This window comes from Girardinichthys multiradiatus, chromosome 12 (assembly GCF_021462225.1).
Source record: "Girardinichthys multiradiatus isolate DD_20200921_A chromosome 12, DD_fGirMul_XY1, whole genome shotgun sequence".
Taxonomy (NCBI): Eukaryota; Metazoa; Chordata; class Actinopteri; order Cyprinodontiformes; family Goodeidae; genus Girardinichthys; species Girardinichthys multiradiatus.
The window spans coordinates 21,287,078-21,308,999 of record NC_061805.1 but is presented as its reverse complement, the minus strand read 5'-3'; the positions used below and the strand labels follow the sequence as shown (position 1 = coordinate 21,308,999).

The 21,922-nt window shown below is 37.8% G+C and overlaps 4 protein-coding genes across 4 annotated transcripts; 3 read left to right on the top strand and 1 right to left on the bottom strand.

Annotated features, from left to right (window-relative positions):
• The first annotated feature begins 142 nt into the window (after positions 1–142).
• Positions 143–4,733, top strand: ufd1l (ubiquitin recognition factor in ER associated degradation 1). The gene is made up of 12 exons (XM_047382146.1): positions 143–302; positions 514–649; positions 1,722–1,754; positions 1,846–1,967; positions 2,342–2,472; positions 2,548–2,620; positions 2,700–2,768; positions 2,857–2,925; positions 2,999–3,049; positions 3,145–3,233; positions 3,912–3,996; positions 4,147–4,733. Exons 1-12 carry the CDS (start codon positions 300–302, stop codon positions 4,219–4,221), a joined length of 936 nt encoding a protein of 311 aa, XP_047238102.1. The 5' UTR covers positions 143–299; the 3' UTR covers positions 4,222–4,733.
• A 1,450-nt stretch (positions 4,734–6,183) lies between these two features.
• c12h22orf39 (chromosome 12 C22orf39 homolog) lies at positions 6,184–9,666 on the top strand. Its single transcript, XM_047382581.1, has 3 exons — positions 6,184–6,301; positions 8,571–8,738; positions 8,840–9,666. Exons 1-3 carry the CDS (start codon positions 6,272–6,274, stop codon positions 8,969–8,971), a joined length of 330 nt encoding a protein of 109 aa, XP_047238537.1. The 5' UTR covers positions 6,184–6,271; the 3' UTR covers positions 8,972–9,666.
• Positions 9,667–9,670: 4 nt separating this feature from the next.
• On the bottom strand, positions 9,671–13,444 carry mrpl40 (mitochondrial ribosomal protein L40). Its single transcript, XM_047382580.1, has 5 exons — positions 13,251–13,444; positions 13,043–13,126; positions 11,108–11,263; positions 10,921–11,002; positions 9,671–10,125 (listed from the first exon to the last, which is right to left on the bottom strand). The coding sequence occupies exons 1-5, from the start codon at positions 13,310–13,312 to the stop codon at positions 9,898–9,900; spliced, it is 612 nt and encodes a 203-aa protein (XP_047238536.1). The 5' UTR covers positions 13,313–13,444; the 3' UTR covers positions 9,671–9,897.
• A 786-nt stretch (positions 13,445–14,230) lies between these two features.
• acaa2 (acetyl-CoA acyltransferase 2) lies at positions 14,231–21,623 on the top strand. The gene is made up of 10 exons (XM_047380422.1): positions 14,231–14,394; positions 16,188–16,354; positions 16,432–16,560; positions 16,901–17,017; positions 17,873–18,020; positions 18,177–18,352; positions 19,450–19,579; positions 19,682–19,752; positions 20,477–20,631; positions 20,720–21,623. Exons 1-10 carry the CDS (start codon positions 14,379–14,381, stop codon positions 20,799–20,801), a joined length of 1,191 nt encoding a protein of 396 aa, XP_047236378.1. The 5' UTR covers positions 14,231–14,378; the 3' UTR covers positions 20,802–21,623.
• Positions 21,624–21,922: the final 299 nt, after the last annotated feature.

Here is a 21,922-nt window from a genome sequence, read left to right as displayed (position 1 = left end):
AGGAAATAAACGTTTGCATTCCTCCAATAAATTAGTTTTCGATTAGAAGAGGTCTACTATCTAAGGGTTAAGGGGCTGTTTTTTGTTTTTGTTGAGATGAACGCAGTATAATGAGAAGTGAATACGTCACTTCACATAGCTACTCTGATTGGCTATTGGTAGTCAAGACGTAATTTCCTTCTGTCAGCTCGAACACTTCCTGGAGAAGAAGGAAGAAAACAGGAGGCAGAAACAACACAGAAATTCTGAAAAACTCTTTGACTTTGGACTTTTTAAGACCAGAACTCAACGCAGTCACTATGGTAAGAAACGAGTTGCTACTGTTTACCGCTGACGCTAAACCTGTTTGAAAATAAGTTGTAGTTTTAGCAGTTGAGCTAGCTAGCGGCTAACAACAACACTCGCAGAACTGAATGCTCCGTCATCATCAAGTTAAAGTCATGCTACCCCGATGTAAATTTTCCGAAATTGTTTAATTTGTGAGTTATTAACCGAGTATGTTTGACTGCACAGTTTTCCTTCCATCATGTGTTCGACCACCCCATGGCCCGGGGCTTTCCGAACCGCTTCTCCACTCAGTACCGCTGCTACTCGGTGTCCATGCTGGCTGGACCCAACGACCGCTCCGATGTGGAGAAAGGAGGCAAAAGTGAGTGTCGTCGGGAGGTTTGCACGAATCAAAAGAAAGCATATTTTATTTTAAAAAGGTATTTAAAAGGTTTATCATCATTGCTTTTGGCAGACATATATTGTATCAGAAAATATACTGTATCAGTCTCATATTTTTATAGCATTCAAGGTCATAAAGCTAAGTGAAGTTATTTAGTTAATTGGCTGAAGTTTTAGTTTTAATGTGAGTTCATGGGAGCTCTTAATGTAGATATTGGATTAAAAAGACCCGAGAATGGAGCCTTGAAGAACCCCACATTTGATCTTTATTTTTTCAGATTTATAATTGATGGACAAATTTAGAAGCCTTTCCTTCCATTAATAACGCTGACGGGCCGCGGAGGTTCATTAATCGATTCAGTAGAAAATTGTGGATTATATATTTGTTTTAGTTTCACTTTAATGATTAATTGCTATTAGAAATAAGATTTTTCCAGCTTGTAAAACTTTAAGGCTTACATTTTTTACACTTTTTTTTTTATTGAAAAATGTCACAAATCATACACTAAAACAACATCCCATCCATCCTAGAGGAGAGATCTTTAGACTGGGGAAATATTATATTATATTGTACAAACTGTTACTTGATATAATTTTACCTTTAATAAAGTTTAAACACTCTTGTTTTTTTTGGGCCACATGTCTAGGAGATGGATTTCACGATGATTAGATAAGCTACAGCATATAACTAAACCGATAAGCAAGAATTGCAGATATTAAGAATACAGATGAGTAATTACTGATATTTTGTTAGCAAAAGTCAACCAAATAAAAGAGAAATACACATACAATTTTAAAGTTGGTTAAAATATTACATATATTTTTTGTTTTCTTTATTTCTTGTCTTTTTCCTAAATTCCATTTTTATTAATCAGAGATAAATAATTAAGTTAGTTTATCCAGAACACAACATATATTCTATTGCCAATCTAATAAAAGTAATTACTATAAGCTCAGTCCAAATCTCTTATAATTTTTGGTCATCCTCAAATTTTTTTTTTTATTATTTAAAGAGAATTATTGTTGAATGAACAATTTCCTTTTCTTTTTAGTTATTATGCCGCCTTCAGCGCTTGACCAGCTCAGTAAGTGGAAGCCAAACCAAGCTCTCCTTTTCTCCATTGTGTTCAATGGCCCTAGATGATACTCATTATTGTTCTTTTTTTATCTGAACAGGCAGACTTAACATCACATACCCAATGCTGTTCAAGCTGACCAACAAGAACTCAGACAGAATGACTCACTGTGGTGTTCTGGAGTTTGTGGCAGATGAAGGAATCTGTTACCTCCCACACTGGGTGAGGAGAATTAGCTGGAAAGTGTTGCTAGGCACGCTGAGTGGTCTACTCTTACATGTGGTAGAGTTATAGCATATTGTTTCTTATGTGGAAATGGGTATTCATTTTTTATGCACATGCAAGAAAGACTAAAAAGAAGTAAAAACAACTTGTAGTGGGTAAAACAAGAGTTCTTTGAAATATGCATGTTGTCCCAGAACAGAGCTGCACTACTCTAAAGTACCAAAAATGACAAAATTTAATTTAATTTTCCTTTGGGATTAATAAAGTATTTTTGAATTGAATTGAATTGAAAAAACTATAAAACTGCTATCAAGTACTCTGCAAAGAAAGCTATATCGGCAGAAAAATATGTATTTTTGTTTTCACTGCAGATGATGCAGAATCTTCTCCTGGAAGAAGGTGGCCTAGTTCAAGTGGAAAGCGTCCACCTCATGGTGGCCACATATTCAAAGTTTCAGCCACAGAGTCCTGACTTCCTGGATATCACAAACCCCAAGGCAGTGTAAGAATTTGTCCGGTCTGTTCTTCTTTTGTTTTTTTGGTTGATTAGTTTATAAAAGTCATCCTTTGATTTCAGCCTGGAGAACGCACTGAGAAACTTTGCATGCTTGACGACTGGTGACGTCATAGCCATAAACTACAATGAAAAGGTAAAACGGTTTATTCCAGAATAATATTATTTGCTTTTGTTGAACTGTCTTTCATTTCTTAAAACTGTGTTTGCTTCAGATCTATGAGCTTCGCGTTATGGAAACCAAACCAGACAAAGCTGTATCCATCATCGAATGTGATATGAATGTAAGACCCTGATCATCATCTCAGACAGTATTAGGGTAATATTGTTATGTTCACTGCTTCAGTCATTTGTTATCACCTTGCACCTCAGGTGGATTTTGATGCTCCTTTGGGTTACAAAGAACCCGAGCGACGAGCTCAGAACAATGATGAACCAACAGTAAGACCCAAACCCTGAAAGTGTCTGTGCATTTTATATTCTGAACGATGTGATGAAACTTGTTTCTTGTCAGGAGGAAGACGGAGACCCCAGCAGTTATGCTGACATGGACACAGGATTCAGAGTGAGTTCTTACAGCCGTTGGACCGAGACAAACAAACATTGATAAAGGCCTTGAGAAGGAAATAATGTACCTATTTGTTTCTGTTGTTTTGCCAGGCTTTTACTGGCTCTGGAAATCGTCTAGATGGTAAAACAAAGGGGATTGAACCTAGCCCTGCTCCACTAGCCCTGAGCGACATCAAAAGGTGAAATCATGCGCACAGTAGAACTCCACTGCAGTACGTGGTCCTTACAACTGCAAAATCTTTTTTAAAGGATCTAAAAGTTTTTAGTTGAGAAAAGACTGACACTATAGACAACATGCATATTGCACAGTTAGATTGTAACTTAGATCAATGTGATTAATGCTGAAATGTTTAGGCTTTGAGACAGCAACAATGCTAAGTGTATATCTTCTTTAGAGAACACTAATTGTTGACACTAATCTCAGTGACAGGAAATAAAACATATACAAAGCTAGGTCTTAGGGTTCCACATAATCTTAAAAAGGGTGGAATTTGTTTTTAGTGTTTTCCGGATTTAGTGTAAGTATGGTTAAAAAATAGAGGTCGCCTGTCCATCACAGGGCAACACAGAGACAAACAGGACATTCATGCACACAGTCGTACCTAAGGGGAATTTAGAGAGACCCCTCAACCTAACAGTCTTGTTTTTGGACTATGGCATGAAATCGGAGTCTGAACTATGCCTTTAATATTACTTCCTTGCAATGTTAATTGTTACATTAATACACCGGGCCAAACTGTAGCAAAGAGCAGTGTATAGCCACATTTAGACTTTTGTTTTGGACCGTTTACTAGTGCTTGTTAGTCTCAGAATGTTTGGAAAGCATCGAAAGGCTAATACAAAATCTTTTCTCACAGAGGTATTCCAAATTATGACTTTAAAGTTGGTCGGATCACCTTCATCAGAAACTCCAGGCCTCAGCCCAAGAAAAATGTAGAAGACGTGAGTAAATACATTTTATAAAGTGCTTAAATACTTAACTCCCACAGTTTTTTTTATTTTTTTATAAATTGAACATAGAGGTATACATAAGCACTTAAGTCTTTTTGGTTTCATTAACGGTCTCCAAATGTTTTTTCCCCCTTCTCCCAGGATGACGCCATGAACAGATTCATTGCCTTCTCTGGACAAGGACAGTCACTACGCAAGAAGGGCAGAAAGCCTTGAATTATTTCAAATGGATATTTTGGCTTTTGAGACCGCTTCAACAGCAAAGTAAAAAAAACAAACTGATTTTCAGAAACACTTGGCTTTTGTCTTTGTTTTCATTTTATGTCTGAACTTTGCGGTTGACTTTTGATCATATTTTTGAAAATCTATTCTTGTGTAAAACATGCTACATTGGTTAAACAATTTCAGATATAATTTATATTCACAGGGACAGGGTCATTTATTTGAGCCAGGTTCATTAGACAATATCACTTACATAAAGAATAGCTTGAGGATTATTGTTGGAAATTAGTGACCACCATTTTCTAGAACTGTTACTTTTTTTTTTTTACAATTCACCTCAAATATACTCTTTCCAAAATCCTCATTGCAGTTTAAACAATGGGAGTAGTTATTTTATTTTATAAATGCATAAAAACCATTTTATGTTTGAATTTTTTTCCAGAGTTATATTTTGCTGACATTCTTTTCTGGTTTATTTATAGACAAATAAAGGATTGTGTTTTGAAGTTGTCTGCAGTTGTTTTTGTTGCATTTTTCCATTTATGGATGTTCAGTCTTGTATGAATAAAAAATTTTGTGGGCACTTTACCACTTTACTTACTTTTCTAAATTGAAGTTATGGTGAAGTGTAATATGGTGCGTAAAATGACATGTAAAAGCCAGATGGCTATTTAAAAGTCCACAATGGAAAACATGCGTATATAAACATTAAAAACTTTTTCAAATTGCCTAAAGGTAATAATTACTGACAATGAATTAAGTCGAATACTGATGTTTGCTGCTCCAGAGACGGTCTGGAGGCGTTGGGTTACATTGATATACACTACTCACAAAATTAAAAGGGAACACTAAGATAACACCTCCTATGTGGTCCTGCTGCTGGGTTGTTGCCCTCCTACACGTCTCCTGGTGTACTGGCCTGTCTCCTGGTACCAGTGTTGCCAGTTGTACGATCATTATTGTATTTGTACGATAATTTTGCTCTTTGTACGATGTACGATCAATAATCCTAAAAAAAGGCCAAATGTGCGATAATTTGATCATTCCGTGAATGTGTGGTTGTAATCGGTCGTCATCAGCCTATCGCCAAAGTCTGTCGGAGTTTTTTTGTGAACCTTGAAGGCATCTGTGTCCGGATTCGGAAACAGATGCTGGAAATTCCAGCCAATCGTGCTTTTCTAAATGTAACCTATAAGTGACGTAATGCGTTGGCCTCAGAACAACGGCCATGATTGGCTGAATAGTCCACTGCGCCCGCCCATGAATGAGGAAAAGAAAAAAAAGAAGAAGAGTCCGGCTCTGTGGGGCTGCAGATGTTGATAAATCCATTCCGTACTGACTCCACACAGCTGCGAGTGTCTGTTAGACGCTATTCAACACATCAACAGAGTTGTTATTTTGGTTATGACGAGTCTACGATAATTTCCCTCAAAATAAGATAATTCTATGTCTCTAGTACGATAATCCTACATTTCTCACCTGGTAACACTGCCTGGTACCTATTCTGTGCTCTGGACACTGCTGAGAGACACAGCAAATCTTGCCATGTTCCGTCTTGGATTAGATGCACTACTTGAGCAACTTCTGTAGGGTGTAAAAGATGCCTCTATGCGTGACAGCGCTGACCCAATGAAAAAGTGACAGAAAGTTTAACCACAAAGGACGAGAACAGAGAAATGATCTACACAATCACTCTTTTATTCAATTCACATTCAAAAATACTTTATTAATCCCAAAGGATTATAGGGGTTGTCTTGCTAATTGCCTCTCATTTCCTCCTGTTGTATGTTCCATTCGCACAGCAGCAGAGGAAATCGATTCACAGTAAGTGTTACTACCTAACTGGTGACGTTAATTACACAAAAGTGTGACTGGTTTGGAGATATATTGTTTTGTTTATGTGTTCCCATTATTTTTTGAGCAGTGTACATTACTATACTATGTATCAATAGTATAGTAGGTTGGTTATTTTCAAAATAAGGGCGGTGGAACTGCTGCGGTGCTTTTGTTTTGAAAAACATTTAACCGGAAACAACTGCTAACTATGGAGCGGCCTGCAGAAACATCGTGGAGGGTAAATTATCCAAATATGCGTTCAACATTGTGTTGTTTATAATACGAATTTTATTTTATGTGTTCTATAGTTGGTTATCTTACCTAATCTTAGTGAAGGAATTAGCAGGGTGATTAGCTTTTGATGCTAAATCCTACTTAACCCTGACCCTGTGGAATGTCAAGAAAAAGACACGGGAGATGTTTTAGAGGGGTGTTTTATTTAAATAAATCAACTGATATATTTCACAACAAGTTTACTTTGTTGTATCAGTTTGTGTTTTCAAAAGAATACACGCTTGATAAGATTAGAAAAATCAGTCAGTATCTGGTGTGCCTCACAGTTCAACACATCTCCTTCACAGAGAGTGGATCAGGTTGTTAGTTGTGGCCTGTGGAGTGTTGACCCACTCTGCATGGCTGTGCGAAGTTGCTGGATAGTTGCAGGAGCTGAAACATGATGTTTACGCCAAAACATGCTCATTGGGTGACGTGTCAACTGGGATGTTTTCAGCTTCCAGGAGTTGTGTACAGAACATGGGGCCGTGCATCATCAGGCTGCAACATGGACCTCAGGATCTCCACACGGCATCTCTGTGCATTCAATATGCCATCAGTAAAATGCACGTGTTTTTTTTGTCTATAACATACGCCCACCCATATCCCCACCACCACCACCACCACCACCATGGGTTACTCAATCCACCAGGCTGACGTCAAGGAACCACCCACCCACAGGACACCATACACACCTTCTGCCATCTACCCTGTACAGTGAAAACCAGGATTCATCCAAGAAGAGAACATCTCTCCCAAGTGCAAGATGCCATTGAATGTGAGCATTAGCCCACTCAAGTCGGTTATGATGACAAACCGACTGGTTGAGACCCCGATGGGGATAACGAGCATGCCGATGAACTTCCCTGAGATGGTTTCTGACAGTTTGTGCAGACATTCTTTGGTTGTCCAAAAACCAGTTACTACAGCAGCTGTCCAGATGGCTGGTCTTAGACAATCCTAGAGGTTAAGAGGCTGGATGTGGAGGTCCTGGGCTGGGTGGTTACTCGCAGTCTGCATTTGGGAGGTTGGATGGTTGGATGTACTGCTGAATCTTCTTTGCCGGCTTTGGAGTCGGTTTACAGTAAAGAAATACACTTTGTATTCACTGGCAACAGCTCTGATGGACAATCCTGCAGTCAGCATGCCAATGGCACTCTCCCTCAAAACCTGTGGCATTTTGCTGTGTGATAAAACTGCACGTTTTAGAGTGAACCCAGTGTGAACAGGTGTTCCTGTGCAATAATCATGCTGTCTAATCAGCAACATGATATGCCACAACTGTGAGGTGGATAAATTATATTGGCAAAGGTTAGGTGGTAACTAGGACAGATTTATGAACAATATTTGAGAGAAATGGGTAAATTGTGCAAATAGACAAAGTCTTAGATATTTGGATTCAGCTCATAAAAACGGGAGCAACAACTAAGGTGTTGGGTTTATACTTTTGTTCAGTGCAGATTGTCTGGACCCTAAGCTCCAGCAATACCTGGATTATTTTCTTCTTTTTTTTTACGTTCTTTTGTAGATGTGCTGCTGTTTTTGGGATTATTGTCCAGCTGCATGATTCAATCTTGACCAAGCTAATGCATTTGAACAGATGGTTTCACGTTTAACTCTAGAATAGTTGGGTATACAGGATTTTATGGTTGGCTTAATGGCTGCAAAATGCTCAGGTCAAATGACGGCATAAGAAGCCCACATCATCATCCCTCTCCCACCATGCTTGATAGTTGAAATGAGGTATATGTGCTGATGTGTTTAGTTTTGACCTAAAAACACTTAACATCGCCAAACATCTTTATTTGTCTAACCTATCCAAAATACAGCGGCCCAGAAGTTTTGATTCCTTCAAATCGCCAACAACAGATTATTTTTAGAGAAGAGGGACTTTCTAGTAACCCTTCAAAAAGCCATACTTGTTTTCTTCTGTCTAATTGCATTGTCATGAACTCTTGTAAAAATTAAAAAACAAAAGTTTAATCTGAAACTGAGCTGTTGGTTTATTGGAAAAATTTCTGGGCATTTAAGCTTGTGAATACTCTATCTTACTGGAGAATAGACCTCAGATTTTGTGCAAAAGGCCTTTGAATCCTGCATCATTGCTAATGTCTCTATCCTTTGGCATATTGTTAAAACACACCTGCATGCTCCAGAGCAGCAAACTGCCAGAAGTGCAATTACATTAAAAAGCCAAACAAAATTCTTTCTTGTTTATTCCTGTATCCCTGCAGCCGCCACGAGCTTGTGAAGATTACTTGAGTGAGTTCCGGCACTGCAAAAGTTTGTTCAATCGTTTTCACCACTACTATGCCTACGGCACCGCAGCATCCTGCCAGCAGTGGAAAGTGGACTACAATAACTGCAGAGAGTGGGAAAATCACAGACTCACAGAAGCTAAGGTGCAGCTCCAGTAAATCATCTTCTGAATATTTGTGCTCTCCATGATACCCCACAAACCCTTTTAGTTTTATTAAAATGCATCTTTGTTTTTATATTTTAGGACGCATTACGGAAAAGTGAAAGGAGCCGATTGGCTGAGCAGAGGAACTTCACCCCAGTGTGGAAGCTGAGGCAGGAGCCTCCTAATGACTGGCACAGGCCTCTGGACCAGGAAAACCAACAAGACTCCTGATCTGTGCCAGCTACCACTGCTTTATGAACTGATGCAATATGATGTAGTTCACTTCATGGCCAATTCATAAAAGAGCAACTGTATCTTAACTAATTTATAGTGTTAACTAAAAAATATTTTATGGAAGGCTTGTGGAATTTGGAGCACAGAGGAACTAAGTGAAATTTAGCTTCATGTATTACCCAGAATTTAAGAACATGTTTAAATTGCAGGAGGTCTGCTGTGCTGTGTTTAACGGTAAAGTTTGAAGCTTCACTTGAAAACTTCTCATAAGATTTGATCGGTCTAAGATTATTTCACTTGCATCAATATCAAATCTTTCTATAATGTAAGTTTTAATAATAAAAATGGGCACTATGAGGGTATAAAACAGAGAAAACCTACAGCCTATTGCTTCCACGACCTGTCTTTCAGGAAGGAGTCCAGGAAAACTCTTCCTTCAATACAAAAGCCTACAAACGTCAAGTGGGTTAACCTCACCCAAAACCAAAAATGGATCAGAGGTAATTATTGTAGAGGCAGGGATTTTGAAGGGTCATTTACACCCAAACCTAATCATGTTTACAGCGGAGGTAGCTGTGCTGTTTGGTGTACTGTCAGTTTTTTCCCCTATGACTATTCAGTCAAATAGATTCAACACATATCACTATTACTTGGGAAATCAGTAAATAAACCTTAAAAAAATGAAACGATCACTGGTTGGATCTTAGAAGTTTTTATTTTCAACACTGGTATGAATAAAAAAAGCAACTCATGAGTAATTATGAAAGTTGTGACAGTAACTATCAGGAATATGAGTGCCATATAGTTAAATCAGCAAGAAAACAACTTGCAAAGTTTCTATCCGTACATCCTTTACAGACTGATAAAAGACGCCCAGTGAATTCTGTCAAACAGTACAAGACAGAGGCAGCCCCCGCAGACTTTCACTGTGTGTACACCTTAGTAACATCATTGTACTTCCCATCTGGAGCTTCATAGTTTGGGATCGGAGGCGTGTAGGCAGGGCCTTCATGAGTGACAGGAAACAGAAGTGGATCTGGCTTCAGCGCTGCCTGGTACAGCTCCTTAGACTCCAATTTAAGCTCCTCCAGCGCCTCTCTCTGTGCCTCCAGAGCAACCTCGATGGCCTCCACTTCAGCCATGTGCTGTTTCTGTAAACGCAAAGACAAATATGGCATATATACACTTCTCCGAAAGTACATGATGGAGACAAGAGGTACAAAGTTAAATTCTGTTTACAGAGTTCTGTAGGTTAAATGTGATCTTAACTTTAGAGCTTAAACATGTATGAATGTCTCCAGGTTTTCCATAATGGATCCTAATTTAAATTTAGTTATGTTCCTAAATATTTGTTCATTCATTGCTTCTGTCGTTTTTAAGAAATCTACAGGCTGTGTTATTTTGTTCTGCGATTTGTAGTTCTGGACAAAGCTGTGTGGTGGTATGCGATGAAAACTACAAATCCCATTATACAGGGCAGCAGACATACCCCTCAGAAGAACGGTTTTCCTGCAAACCATCAAAACATGTCCTCCTTAAATTGACTTACTGGGTAATAAGGCAAAAAAAATAATATATGACATTATGCACTACCAGCTCCATCATGAGAATGGCTTGGTATAAAAACAAGACTAGGTGGATAACCCTACCATGAGAAACTGCTATGAAGGTTTTGTATAGGCCGTTAAGCTAGGTAACTTGGGGGTAAAGGCACTGGAGTCATTTGCCAGAGTTGAAAAACAACCGATTAGGTTTGCAAAGTTTTGTTTTACTTGCTCAAGCGATCACATAGGTTAAAATAGAGGTTAAGTACATTTCTTAGGTTGCTTTTTTGTTATCCAAATAGGTCTTCAATTTAATGTTCTTATAAAGTTACTTTACTGAAACGTCCTGAGAGCCTGTATATCAAACCTTTAGGGTTGAAGGAGTGTTAGCTGAATAATGACCTGTTTGTATTGACTCCACTCTTTCAGAAGAAGCGCTCGACTCTCACTTTCTTCAAAGGACAGCCTTGGAGGAATGCGCTTCCTTTGTGGGAAAATAAAGAAAAAAAGAATGACAACTTAAAAAGACTGTGAAATAATGTTAATCTAATGGTGTTTTATTTGTGTGGAGTTTAGAACACAGCTGTACCTTGTTTCATCCAAACATTTGGTCGGCGTGATGAAGTCCTCTATGGGGATGAGTTCAGGAGGAACCCTTTCCAGCTTCTTCAGCTTTTTCTTCAGTCTCTCCCTCATCATCTGCTCCCTCCGCGGGTCCACTTTCTTCTTCTTTTTTGGCTCCGCTCTTATGCAATAAAACCCACATCTCTGCATGAGCATACTTTTTTCACCAGATGTAGATTTCCAAACAGTAGGAAACGATGCTATATAATTCAGTAGAATTTAATTGTTCAGGGAAAATTTCCAAATTCTTGGTTTCTTAAGACTTCCCATAATTACAACTTAGAAGTTTAATTTGATCAACTTTTGTCCTACTAATTTTCACACAATGATACCAGCATGTTACTATACCACTAATGTCTGCTTAACATCTTTAAATTTGGACAAAAAAAATACAACAACAAATGACACTAGATCGTTATTATTTTTTAGAGATTACAGAGTTTCCAAGTAATTTTTAAATCATACTGTATATACAACATATTTTGAGGCAATAGTTAGTTTTGTAGACACATTTCCTTCGATGCTCTTTATTTTTGACATACAATGTATTTAACAATTCTGCTCACATACCTAAAACAACAGGTACACCTCAATGAATTCAACCTGAATCAACAAAAAGCTAATTTATTTCATTTAGTTGAAATTAAGTAAAACTCATATTTAGAATATTTACACAAAGTGTGATATATTTCAAGCATTTTTTTTTTTTACTTAATTTAATGATTATGGCTTACAGCTAATGAAACCCCAAAAATCCGTTCTCGGAACATTTAAAGATATTTCATAACACGACCAAATCATTGATTTTAATACAGAAATTTCTCACTTACATAATCAGGGGAGAACTTCTGATTTGACAACTGTTCAGCAGACAGTGATCAACACTCTCTACTTTTGAGAGTAAGAAGCAAAAGGTCACTGTTATAACGGCGCTGACTGTTCACAGAGTGCTGTATCCAAGGATATTAATGGTGACATTAGTGGAAGAAAGAACATGTGGTAGAAAAGGATGCGAACAGAACAGGGATAGCTGCAGCTGTGAAAGAATCATAAAGCAAAGACTAATTAAAACGTTTGGGGAAGATTCACAAGGCGTGGATTGCAGGTGGAGTCAGAGCTTCAAGAGCCGTTACACGCAGACATATCCTTGACCTGGGCAACCATTGTTGCCACTCCTGATCCAGAGTCAACACCAGAAATACTTTACATGTTAGAAAAAAGACTGAATTGTTGATCAGTGGTCCAAAGTCCTCTTTTCAGATGAAGGTAAATTTGGTATTTCATTTGGAAATCTCAGAGCCTTCAGGAAGTATAGAGAGCCACAAGATCAAAGTTCCTTGAAGTCCATTGTTCAGTACAATGATGATTTGAAAAGCCATATGATCTGCTGGTGTTGGTCCGCTGTGTTATCTCAAATTCAAAGTCAGCACTGCCGTCTACCATGGAAAAATCTACTTCACCCTTTCCTCTGCTGACAAGCTTTGTGGAGATGATTATTTCATTGTCTTTGTACCTGCAAACACTGCCAAAGGTACCAAAGAAATAACCTGATCTAAACCCCCATAAAGAACATATGGAGTATTGGACATACTTTGTACTGACCTTGAAGCTCGATATTATTATTTTATTACTCTAATTGTAAGATTTTACTTCTCTGAGAAATTAATAATCACTCTTTGTGAAAATAATTGGTTTTGGTCAGAATGTGAAATATTTCATGTTGAAATTTATTTAGCTGTGTTTGTATCTTCTTTATTGACCCGTCCCCTCCCCAAGAAAATATCTCCCTCTAGCTTCCACCCTCGACTAGATGCGTTCAGTCCGAGAGTAACTATTTTAGTCTAAATTCCCACTGGATACAAAAATATCTTCTCAGGTTAACTTGTAGCGACCATCATACCTGAGTGGTGCAGATGTCTTTAGTGTGACCACAGGTGAAAACCAGGGACTCTGCATACCGGGAAAATATTCTCCCAATAGCAAGCTGCAAAATAACACGAAACAATCATGAGAATATAGTTTCAGCATCGGTTAAGCTCTATTCCTTTTCTGATTAACCTTGTATTTCTTCAGAAACACACGGATCACATCCTTCTACAAACGCTCACCGAGGCGGGACGGCCTGCCGGCATAAAAGCCCGCAGATGCAGCGTGAAACGACTAAAGACATGTCTCCACTGGATGCCGGGTGAATTTACACAATTAATATCAAACAGAACCATAAACAAAATATACACATGTCGCCTCACTTGTGTCCCCTTACAGAACACATCAGGGAAAAGGCGCAAAGAGATGACGTATCCTTCTTCTTCTTCTTGCTTTGTAAGGGGGTTGGCAAACGACAATATTGGTGCATTACCGCCACCTGCTGGTATGAAGTGTGGACCAGAATGTCTCTGACATGTCTCTGTCTCAAATTCTATTGTTCAGCTGTGTTATTTTTAGATAACGAAATATCATCTGATAAATTTTACTTTTTGAATTACTTCTAAATAAATCAACTAAATCTAATTTTACTTGAATTCTATTTAAATTCTCCTCTCTTCCTCATATTTTTAACAGTGCAGCATAGCATGCTCTATTGTTTCATCTATTCCACAGTATTCACATTTACCATTACAATGTTTCCCTAAAATAAAAAGAGTACTCTTTAACCCAGTATGCCCAAATCTGACACGAGAAACAATTGTTTCTTCCCTCCTTGCCCTTCCTGTTCTCATTTCTCCAGTCTTCTTTTGAATTTTATAAAACCGACGTCCTTTCTTTTCTTTCTCTCATTCCTTTTGCAATTTATCCTTCATTTACTGTTTAATTAACATTTTTATTTCTGTTTTACAAAAATTAATAACTAAATCTACTGATACATTTCTAACAGCTTCCTTTGCTGGATGACGTATTAGGCCCAGTGTTCATCATTTAACTTCCGCATTTTCGTGCATTTCTGAAGCGTAGAAAAATAGATAGGATTTATGTATTGGAAGATATTTGGGGATTTATTAAAAGAATTGGTTTATATAATTATTTTTGGTAACCGTCAAATGTGTTTTGTAAAATTTAGAAGTAAACTTTCTGTCGAATCTAACTGTGAGTAAAACATGAAGCGACGGCATTATGTAGGGTAAAGTTCGCAGTGGACGCTTCTTTATATATATCCACCGTGGACAGATCAGGAGACAGAGACGGGAATCTGGTTTAAAAATTACAACTGTCCAACAGATTATTGTTTTACCAACGTCATGGCGCTTATCAGAGGTAAAGTGGCATTTCTGTTCGGCACTTAGACTAAAATAAAGGCTCGCTTGTGCTGTTTTATGAGAATTGTATTTGCTTTTTGTACAGCAGTGCATATAAACAGTGACATGATGAAAATCCAGCTTTGTAAAGTGGAGTTTTTTATGTCAATAAAACTGGGGGTGACAACCTTGCTTGAACCTAACGTCACTTTAATGTAGGTTAAAGGTGAATGGATAGCTTTACTGTCATTGCAGGGCTTTGTCCTTATGATTGTATTTGCTAGTATTATAAAAAGCAGTGCTTTATAGCTCTAGTCAACATAAAGTTTGAAATTATTTAGATTTTTCATACTTATGCTAATAGTAACTATGATTACTTGTGTTTTGACCTACTTTATCTCCCTTCTTTGATTAAAACGTAGTTTTTTTTTTTGTTCTGTTGCGTTTATGCACAAAAATGAAAACTAAAGAATATTAGATGAATACATCTCAAATATTTTAAAATTACAAATGGCGAAAAACAAAGAACACAGCCTCCAAATGTGAAACTCCAGTCTTTTTGGATAATACTGAATAATAAAAAGTAAAAGCAGCTTCGCAAACTGGAGATTTTTCCATTCATTTTTGAAGGCAAGTAGAGCCTAAAACCTTACATGAATACAATGTCATTGTAATGTAGGTTAAAGGTTACAGGGTTAAGATCCATATTAGCTGTTTTCTCTTCTGTCTTATGACTATATTTGTTAATAGGACTTTTCATAAAGTAGTTATTCATAACCTCTGTCACAAAATTACTACTAATTCAAATTATTTGAAAATAACAGGGATTCCTTATCCTTATGCTACTACAAATCACACATAAATACGGTTTCTGACATTTTAAATTATGTGTTATTAAAGGGAAAAAGTCTAGGATGAATTCTTCTGGACTATTCAAAAATAATAAGAGTAAAACTCAGGAGCACATTTACAAAGCTTTAAGCTCTACTTTCTATTCTTTAAAAATTCTGTAATTTGAATATATATATATATATATATACATACATATGCATGTATATATATATATATATATATATACATACATATGCATGTATATATATATATATATATATATACATACATATGCATGCATATATATATATATATACATACATATGCATGTACACCATATGTAATCACCATTTGTATAAAGTTATACACACTTGTGTGTGCTTGCTTTGGGGTTTAGGGCTACTTGGACCGCATGTGCCACATTACACAACAGCAAACAAACACAGACCCAATCACTTGTCACTCTAATGTTTATCCAAGCCAAACTGAGTGCCCAGTCCGGGTCAAGGCATCATGTGCTTCGTGCTACTTATCACAGGTCACACAGTGGTTCATGTAGTAGAAACGAAAAGTTACTTTCCTTCATTATAAATATAGTCTTGCATTCATTCAGAAAGGAATTTTACATAATTTACGTGATTTAAGGTTGTATGAGGAAAATGCATGGTGGATTTTTTAAATTTTGGATTGTAAATTGGTTTATGCTAAGAGAGTTCCAGGCTTTTAACAAAAAATTGAAAATGGCAGATAATATTGATATCACAAATAATTCTAAAAAAGTAAAAATAAACAGAACCAAAAACATCAAGGAGTTAATTTGTCTAAATTTTTTAACAGATGAATAAAATGCTAGCCATCAACCTGACATTCACTTCAAGGATTGATAAATTCCCTACAGCTTGAGTGTTATGTTAGAGATTATTCTTCATTATGGGAAGTGTTAACATCTTTACTAAAGTGCTTCTTTTTGTTCTTCTGTAGGTGTTTTTATTGTAGCAGCCAAGCGCACTCCGTTCGGTACGTACGGCGGAGTACTGAAGGATCACAGCGCCACAGACCTGGCTGAGCATGCAGCTAAAGCTGCCCTCACCGCTGGCGCCGTGCCTCCAGAACTCATAAACAGCATTATAATAGGAAATGTCATGCAGGTTCGTTGGCTGGTATTCAGGAAGGTTTTCTGTTTTGTATGGTTTCCCCTAACTTTGACTTGTGTGTCTTTCCTCAGAGTTCAGCTGATGCTCCGTACATTGCTCGTCATGTTGGTCTGAGGTGTGGCGTTCCCATCCCAGTTCCTGCTCTCACTGTGAACAGACTGTGCGGGTCTGGTTTCCAGTCCATCATCAACGGTGCTCATGTAAGCAACGCACGGAAACTGAACAACACATTCTTGCAGGACAGCAAATGTGGAATAATCTACAGTCTTGATCGACTTGTTTACTCTCAATCTACTGCAACACAGCTGTTTTTCTACTTTGTTAAATGTGATATTATTTCCTAGATTTTATGTAATAAATATTAATTTGAAGTAAAAATATAGAGTGAATTAATCAATTTCCTTAAAGGGTAAATGTATGTTTGAAAGGCTGAGGCTTTATCCCTATAAATACCCTCAAATTTACATTTAACCCAAAGTTTCTCATTTTTCTGCTTGTATCTCCATTATATAACCTTGTGTTCATGTTGTGTGTTTGCAGGAGATTTGCCTCAGAGAGTCGGAGGTGGTTCTATGTGGAGGTTCAGAGAGTATGAGCCAGGCCCCTTACGCAGTCCGTAACATCCGCTTTGGAACAAAGTTCGGGTTGGATCTTAAGGTTATTTTTTTTCATGTGTACATTACTGACCTCCCTACACTTAGACACAGACCTTTTTGTTTGCAGTAAAGAACACATTAATCTTGTATTTCTATTGCATAATCTCAAACTGGAAAATGGAGGAAAAGTGGGGGGAAAAAATCCCAAAATCACCAGCTCCAAATCTGTTAGTACCACTAATGTTAATACTTCAGACAACCAACCTTTGCCAGTCGAACAACCATCAACAGGTTTTTTGTAGGATTTAGTTCTCTAAACTAAAATGGTCCTGAGAGAATGTTAATTTGTGCCTCGTGAACCATTTCTGTGTTGATTTGGCCTAATGTTTTGGATCATAATCCTACTTGAAAGATCCAATATCTACCACATTGTATTTAAAATGTTCTATGTTTTAAGGGAATTTGGAAGACAAACATGCCCACAGCATCACAGATCAGGCAAACAGAAAGTCCCACATTACTAGTTAGAGGTCCCTAAAAACTCTGATTGAAAGAATATAGAATACATTTTAGAAAAGCTTTAGCTTTACTTATTTTACGGAGGTTGCAATAATTGTGCCTCTTGTGATTTTGTTATTTCAGCTGTTTCCTAAAATGAGACCTTTTTATTCTCCACGGCATAAATTAACCTAATTTAAAGGTTAGAATATTTTCTGAAATGTTCAGTTGAACCTTATTACCCTCCTATAAAATGTAAATTTATTTTGAGGCTATTTACACACCTTTGCCGGACTGTGCAAATAAACCTTTCCACCTCTATAAAAGCACAAGTAGCCATATGATGTCCAAAAACAAGCTACTTGGCAATCTGTACTCCCTGATGCAAACGTGAAACCTGTCGTCATGTGTCTGACAGCTCGAGGACACTTTGTGGGCGGGTCTAACTGACCTCCACATCAAGATCCCGATGGGCATCACTGCAGAAAACCTGGCAGAGAAATACCAAATAGCACGAGAGGACTGTGACAACTACGCATACCAGACACAACAGAGGTGGAAGGCAGGTGAGCAGGCAGATGTTGTGTGTTTTATCTCCTCCTTTTATACAGGCTATTTCATTTAGCTTTTGAGGGGTGTTATTTTTATGCAATTTCCGCAGAGTTAGAGACCTGACACCAGGAATATTTGAAATGTTTTGCCTGTTAATTCTCTTCCCACAGCTCATGAAGGGGGTCACTTCACAGCTGAAATTGCTCCGATTGAGGTGAAAGGAAAGAAAGGCAAAGCGCCCATGTCTCACGATGAACACCCTCGACCTCAGACCACATTGGAACAGATGGCCAAGCTGCCTACTGTCTTCAAGAAGGGAGGGACCGTCACCGCTGCTAATGCGTCGGTGAGCTAAATGCTGCCTGTTCTAAGGAATCCAAGTTAAACACAATTTTCTGAGAAACTCTTGTTGGTTTTATGTTTTTTTATTTTTTTTAAACATCAGTCTTGTTAAGCTTCCTTGTTGACTTGTTCATATCTAGTTCCAAAAACAGATGAGGCTCGACTTTAGTTTAAAAGCAACATCTTAATCTTATATGTCACTATTTGGTGTGCTGTACCAGATTATAGCTGTTAGCTTCCTCACATCTACTGCTCCTTTGCTGGTCAAAATTAAGAAGAGAAAGCTTAAGAACAGTTCAGAATCAAGAGAAGAATAGTCAATAAAATATATAAAGCAACCACAATCCAGCAACATCATCACAAAATCATGTAAAATCTTACACAATTGTAAGACCCACAGCACCAAACATCATTTTAAAACATCCTTATCAATGACAGCAGCTCTCAGCAGTCGGATTTGAAGGATCTAAAATAGCTACAGCTTCTCACATCTCCTGGCAGCATGTTGCATTGATTTGTTGCTTTGACCGAGAAAGTTGATGCGCCAAAAATAGTACGGCAGATTGGTTAGGTTTGGTTTGGTTTGGTACAATCTTGTGTGGAAGGTATTGTGAGTGATCTAATCGAGTTTATTGGGCCAGTATGAACAAAATCACCAAAAGTAAACGAGTGTTTGTGTGAGGCGGTGGCAAACCATTTAAAATTTAAAATGATCGAAGTTTACGAGGTTGTGGCTAAATTCTATGATGGTGTTTTATACAAGGTTTTTAAATGTGTTTTGTAGGACTCAACAGGTCTTAATGGATTAATCTTGGCATTGCGTAACGTCTAAGACTATTTAATTGGTTCGAAAATTAAAAGAAATTCAGATATTTATGAGATATCTGCGTGGAGTCAGAGTGGTGTCAAGACAGTTATGACGTTAATAGGACAAAAATCTGGGATAATGAAAACCAGTATTCCCATATCAGTATTCAGCAATAATGTTGCAATTAAATGTTTTGCGCGAAAATTGCGCTGCCCCAGTAAATATGCAACGGTTTAACTCATACTGAGAAGTACTTTTCTGTTGTTTACCCTACGTCTCATATTGACCTCCAGGGTGTCTCTGATGGTGCCGCTGCCCTGGTGATCACAAGTGAAGAAGCCCTGAAGGAACACAAGCTCACCCCACTGGCCAGAATTGTTGCCTATCACGTGTCAGGCTGTGACCCGAGCATAATGGGGATTGGTGAGTGACGATCGAGATGTGAAATGTGAAATCAGTACACGAAATGATTGATTAAACAAACCTAAACATTTTTTAAATTAAAATTTAGTTGTTTCACATTAGGTCCAGTCCCAGCTGTCACAGAAGCTCTTAAGAAGGCCGGTCTGTCTATTAATGATATGGATCTTGTTGAGGTTTGTCACAAAGACACAACTTTTGACTTTGCCGTACTACTTTATACACATGGTGTGATTACTGGTTTTTTTGGATGTAAAAAATACTAATGCAGCATCTGAAATCGACCAACCCAACCCTTGGGTGTATTGGATTTTCTTGGAACTTTTAATTAGTAACCCCAGAACCATTTGTTTCCCTGGGGTATAAATATGACATGACACAGAGGCTGCTTTCTTTTAGCTGCTAGCTGCTCAACTAGAGAAGCCATGCCACCACACTGAGCACAATGGTGAGAGTGGTAAAAAACGAAAACCTTCAACAGCTGAAGAATCCTAGCAAAGAGCTACCGTGTTCCAGATATGTGGAGAAGCAGCCCGCTGTTAAGTAAAGTGGAGGATCTGTGAGGCTGTGGGCCGGTTTCTCTTCTGAAGCCTTAGGGAACCTTGTTAGAGTGCACAAATGACTGAACAAATGCACTAAAATTAAAGCTTGAAATTATCCAATTTGTTTAGTGTAAAATTACGCTACTGCAAGAATAGTTTTATTTTATTTTTTACACATCTTTACCGAGGGTATAGAGAAGCAATCCGAGGGTATAGAGAAGCAATCCGAGGGTATAGAGAAGCAATCCGAGGGTATAGAGAAGCAATCCATGTGGCTTTCAGATATGTTTTAAAGAATAATGGTGCCTTACTAATACTTCAGCATTGATCACATGTTCGTGTCTGTCTCTCTCCCCAGGTGAATGAAGCTTTTGCTCCTCAGTATCTGGCCGTAGCCAAGGCTCTTGGACTGGACCCAGTCAAATCCAACGTCAACGGCGGAGCTATTGCCATCGGACATCCTCTCGGTGCCTCTGGAGCGCGCATCACTGCTCACCTGGTGCACGAGCTCAGGTAGACATATCATTAACGGTAGCTCTTTTGTTTTGTAAGCATCTGAACCGCAGGTTTCCTTTTCCATAACAAACATTGTTTCAAACAGGCGAAGAGGAGGAAAATACGCCGTCGGCTCTGCTTGTATCGGCGGAGGTCAGGGCATTGCCATCGTCCTGGAAAGGTGCTAAAAAATGAAGAAGCTGTGGAAGGATTCCTACAAAATAAATGCCAAACGCACAGACAGTCCACAGGCATGATATAAGATGTAGTTTGTACACAGTCAAATAAATGTCTTCCGATGTTTAATAATGAAGAACAGCAGCTCGGTTTGGCAAAAATAAGCATAACCAATTAAATTTTTGTTTCATTCTCTGTCAGTTTATTTTTGCAACATACAGTATGTTTGAGTCTGATGCCTTAAGAGATCTGTAAAAGTAAAGGAATGACTGTAATATGCACAAATGTTTAGGAGCCTATACAGACCCATTCAATAAATTTGAATATTGTTGAAAAGTTCATTTATTTCAGTAACTTAGCTCACTAAGTGAAATACATTATATAGATTAACTTCACACTTACTGATGTTTTCAAGTCTTTATTTCTGTTAATTATGAGATTTTCCCCTGACACCTAATGGAAATGCGACATTTAAGATTAGAATATTGCACCAGACCAATAAATAAACTTTTTTGATACAGAAATGTGGGCTTTTTGAAAGGTATGTATTAGAACTGCACAAAGTTTGTTATTTTCAAAAACTTCTCTTAATCTGCCAAACAATCCTCATTGGAACACATATTGTAATTTTCTGAATATGACTATATGCATAAAAGACCGTGCTATGATCCAGAGGCATGTTAACGTGTAGCTTGGTATTATAATAAACTTTGCCTTTAAATGCTCTTCATCACTTAATTTTCCAGGTTTGGTGTTTTAACACCAAAGGTGACTGCGAACTAATTTTTTTACTTCTCTATCAAAGAATCCTAAATAAAAATGTCCCAAAAACAGCTGTTTTTTTATCTTTTACAATCACTTGTCTTTTTTCTATTAAACGTGTATTTGAAACGTCAAAGAAAGGGATGAAAAAGTTTTATTCTTTCATTACTGATTTAATGTGAACAATGTAAGATCAATTGGATCCTCCTTGTGACAGGTGAAGCAGCGACAAAGCGCCCCCTGTCCGTTTTTCCTGGACATCTGCTGCTTTAGCAAATTTCTTTAAGGAGGTTGACCACACTCTGAATAAGGTTCCTAACCTGAAACTTACCCAGAACCCTGTTCTAGTTCTCTTTTGCACTGGGTGAGA

What these genes read in the sequence shown, in the direction of transcription:
- ufd1l (XM_047382146.1), top strand. An exon ending in CCATAAACTACAATGAAAAG is followed by an intron (nt 2,621 to 2,699) that starts GTAAAACGGTTT and finishes TGTTTGCTTCAG; the next exon opens with ATCTATGAGCTTCGCGTTAT. An exon ending in CCAAGAAAAATGTAGAAGAC is followed by an intron (nt 3,997 to 4,146) that starts GTGAGTAAATAC and finishes CCCTTCTCCCAG; the next exon opens with GATGACGCCATGAACAGATT.
- c12h22orf39 (XM_047382581.1), top strand. Translation starts at nt 6,272, where the DNA reads ATGGAGCGGCCTGCAGAAACATCGTGGAGG. An exon ending in CTGCAGAAACATCGTGGAGG is followed by an intron (nt 6,302 to 8,570) that starts GTAAATTATCCA and finishes GTATCCCTGCAG; the next exon opens with CCGCCACGAGCTTGTGAAGA. An exon ending in ACAGACTCACAGAAGCTAAG is followed by an intron (nt 8,739 to 8,839) that starts GTGCAGCTCCAG and finishes TTTATATTTTAG; the next exon opens with GACGCATTACGGAAAAGTGA.
- mrpl40 (XM_047382580.1), bottom strand. Translation starts at nt 13,312, where the DNA reads ATGTCTTTAGTCGTTTCACGCTGCATCTGCGGGCTTTTATGCCGGCAG. An exon ending in AAATGTTTGGATGAAACAAG is followed by an intron (nt 11,003 to 11,107) that starts GTACAGCTGTGT and finishes TTTCCCACAAAG; the next exon opens with GAAGCGCATTCCTCCAAGGC. An exon ending in AGTGGAGTCAATACAAACAG is followed by an intron (nt 10,126 to 10,920) that starts GTCATTATTCAG and finishes TTGCGTTTACAG; the next exon opens with AAACAGCACATGGCTGAAGT.
- acaa2 (XM_047380422.1), top strand. An exon ending in ACAACAGAGGTGGAAGGCAG is followed by an intron (nt 18,021 to 18,176) that starts GTGAGCAGGCAG and finishes CTCTTCCCACAG; the next exon opens with CTCATGAAGGGGGTCACTTC. An exon ending in CACCTGGTGCACGAGCTCAG is followed by an intron (nt 20,632 to 20,719) that starts GTAGACATATCA and finishes TGTTTCAAACAG; the next exon opens with GCGAAGAGGAGGAAAATACG.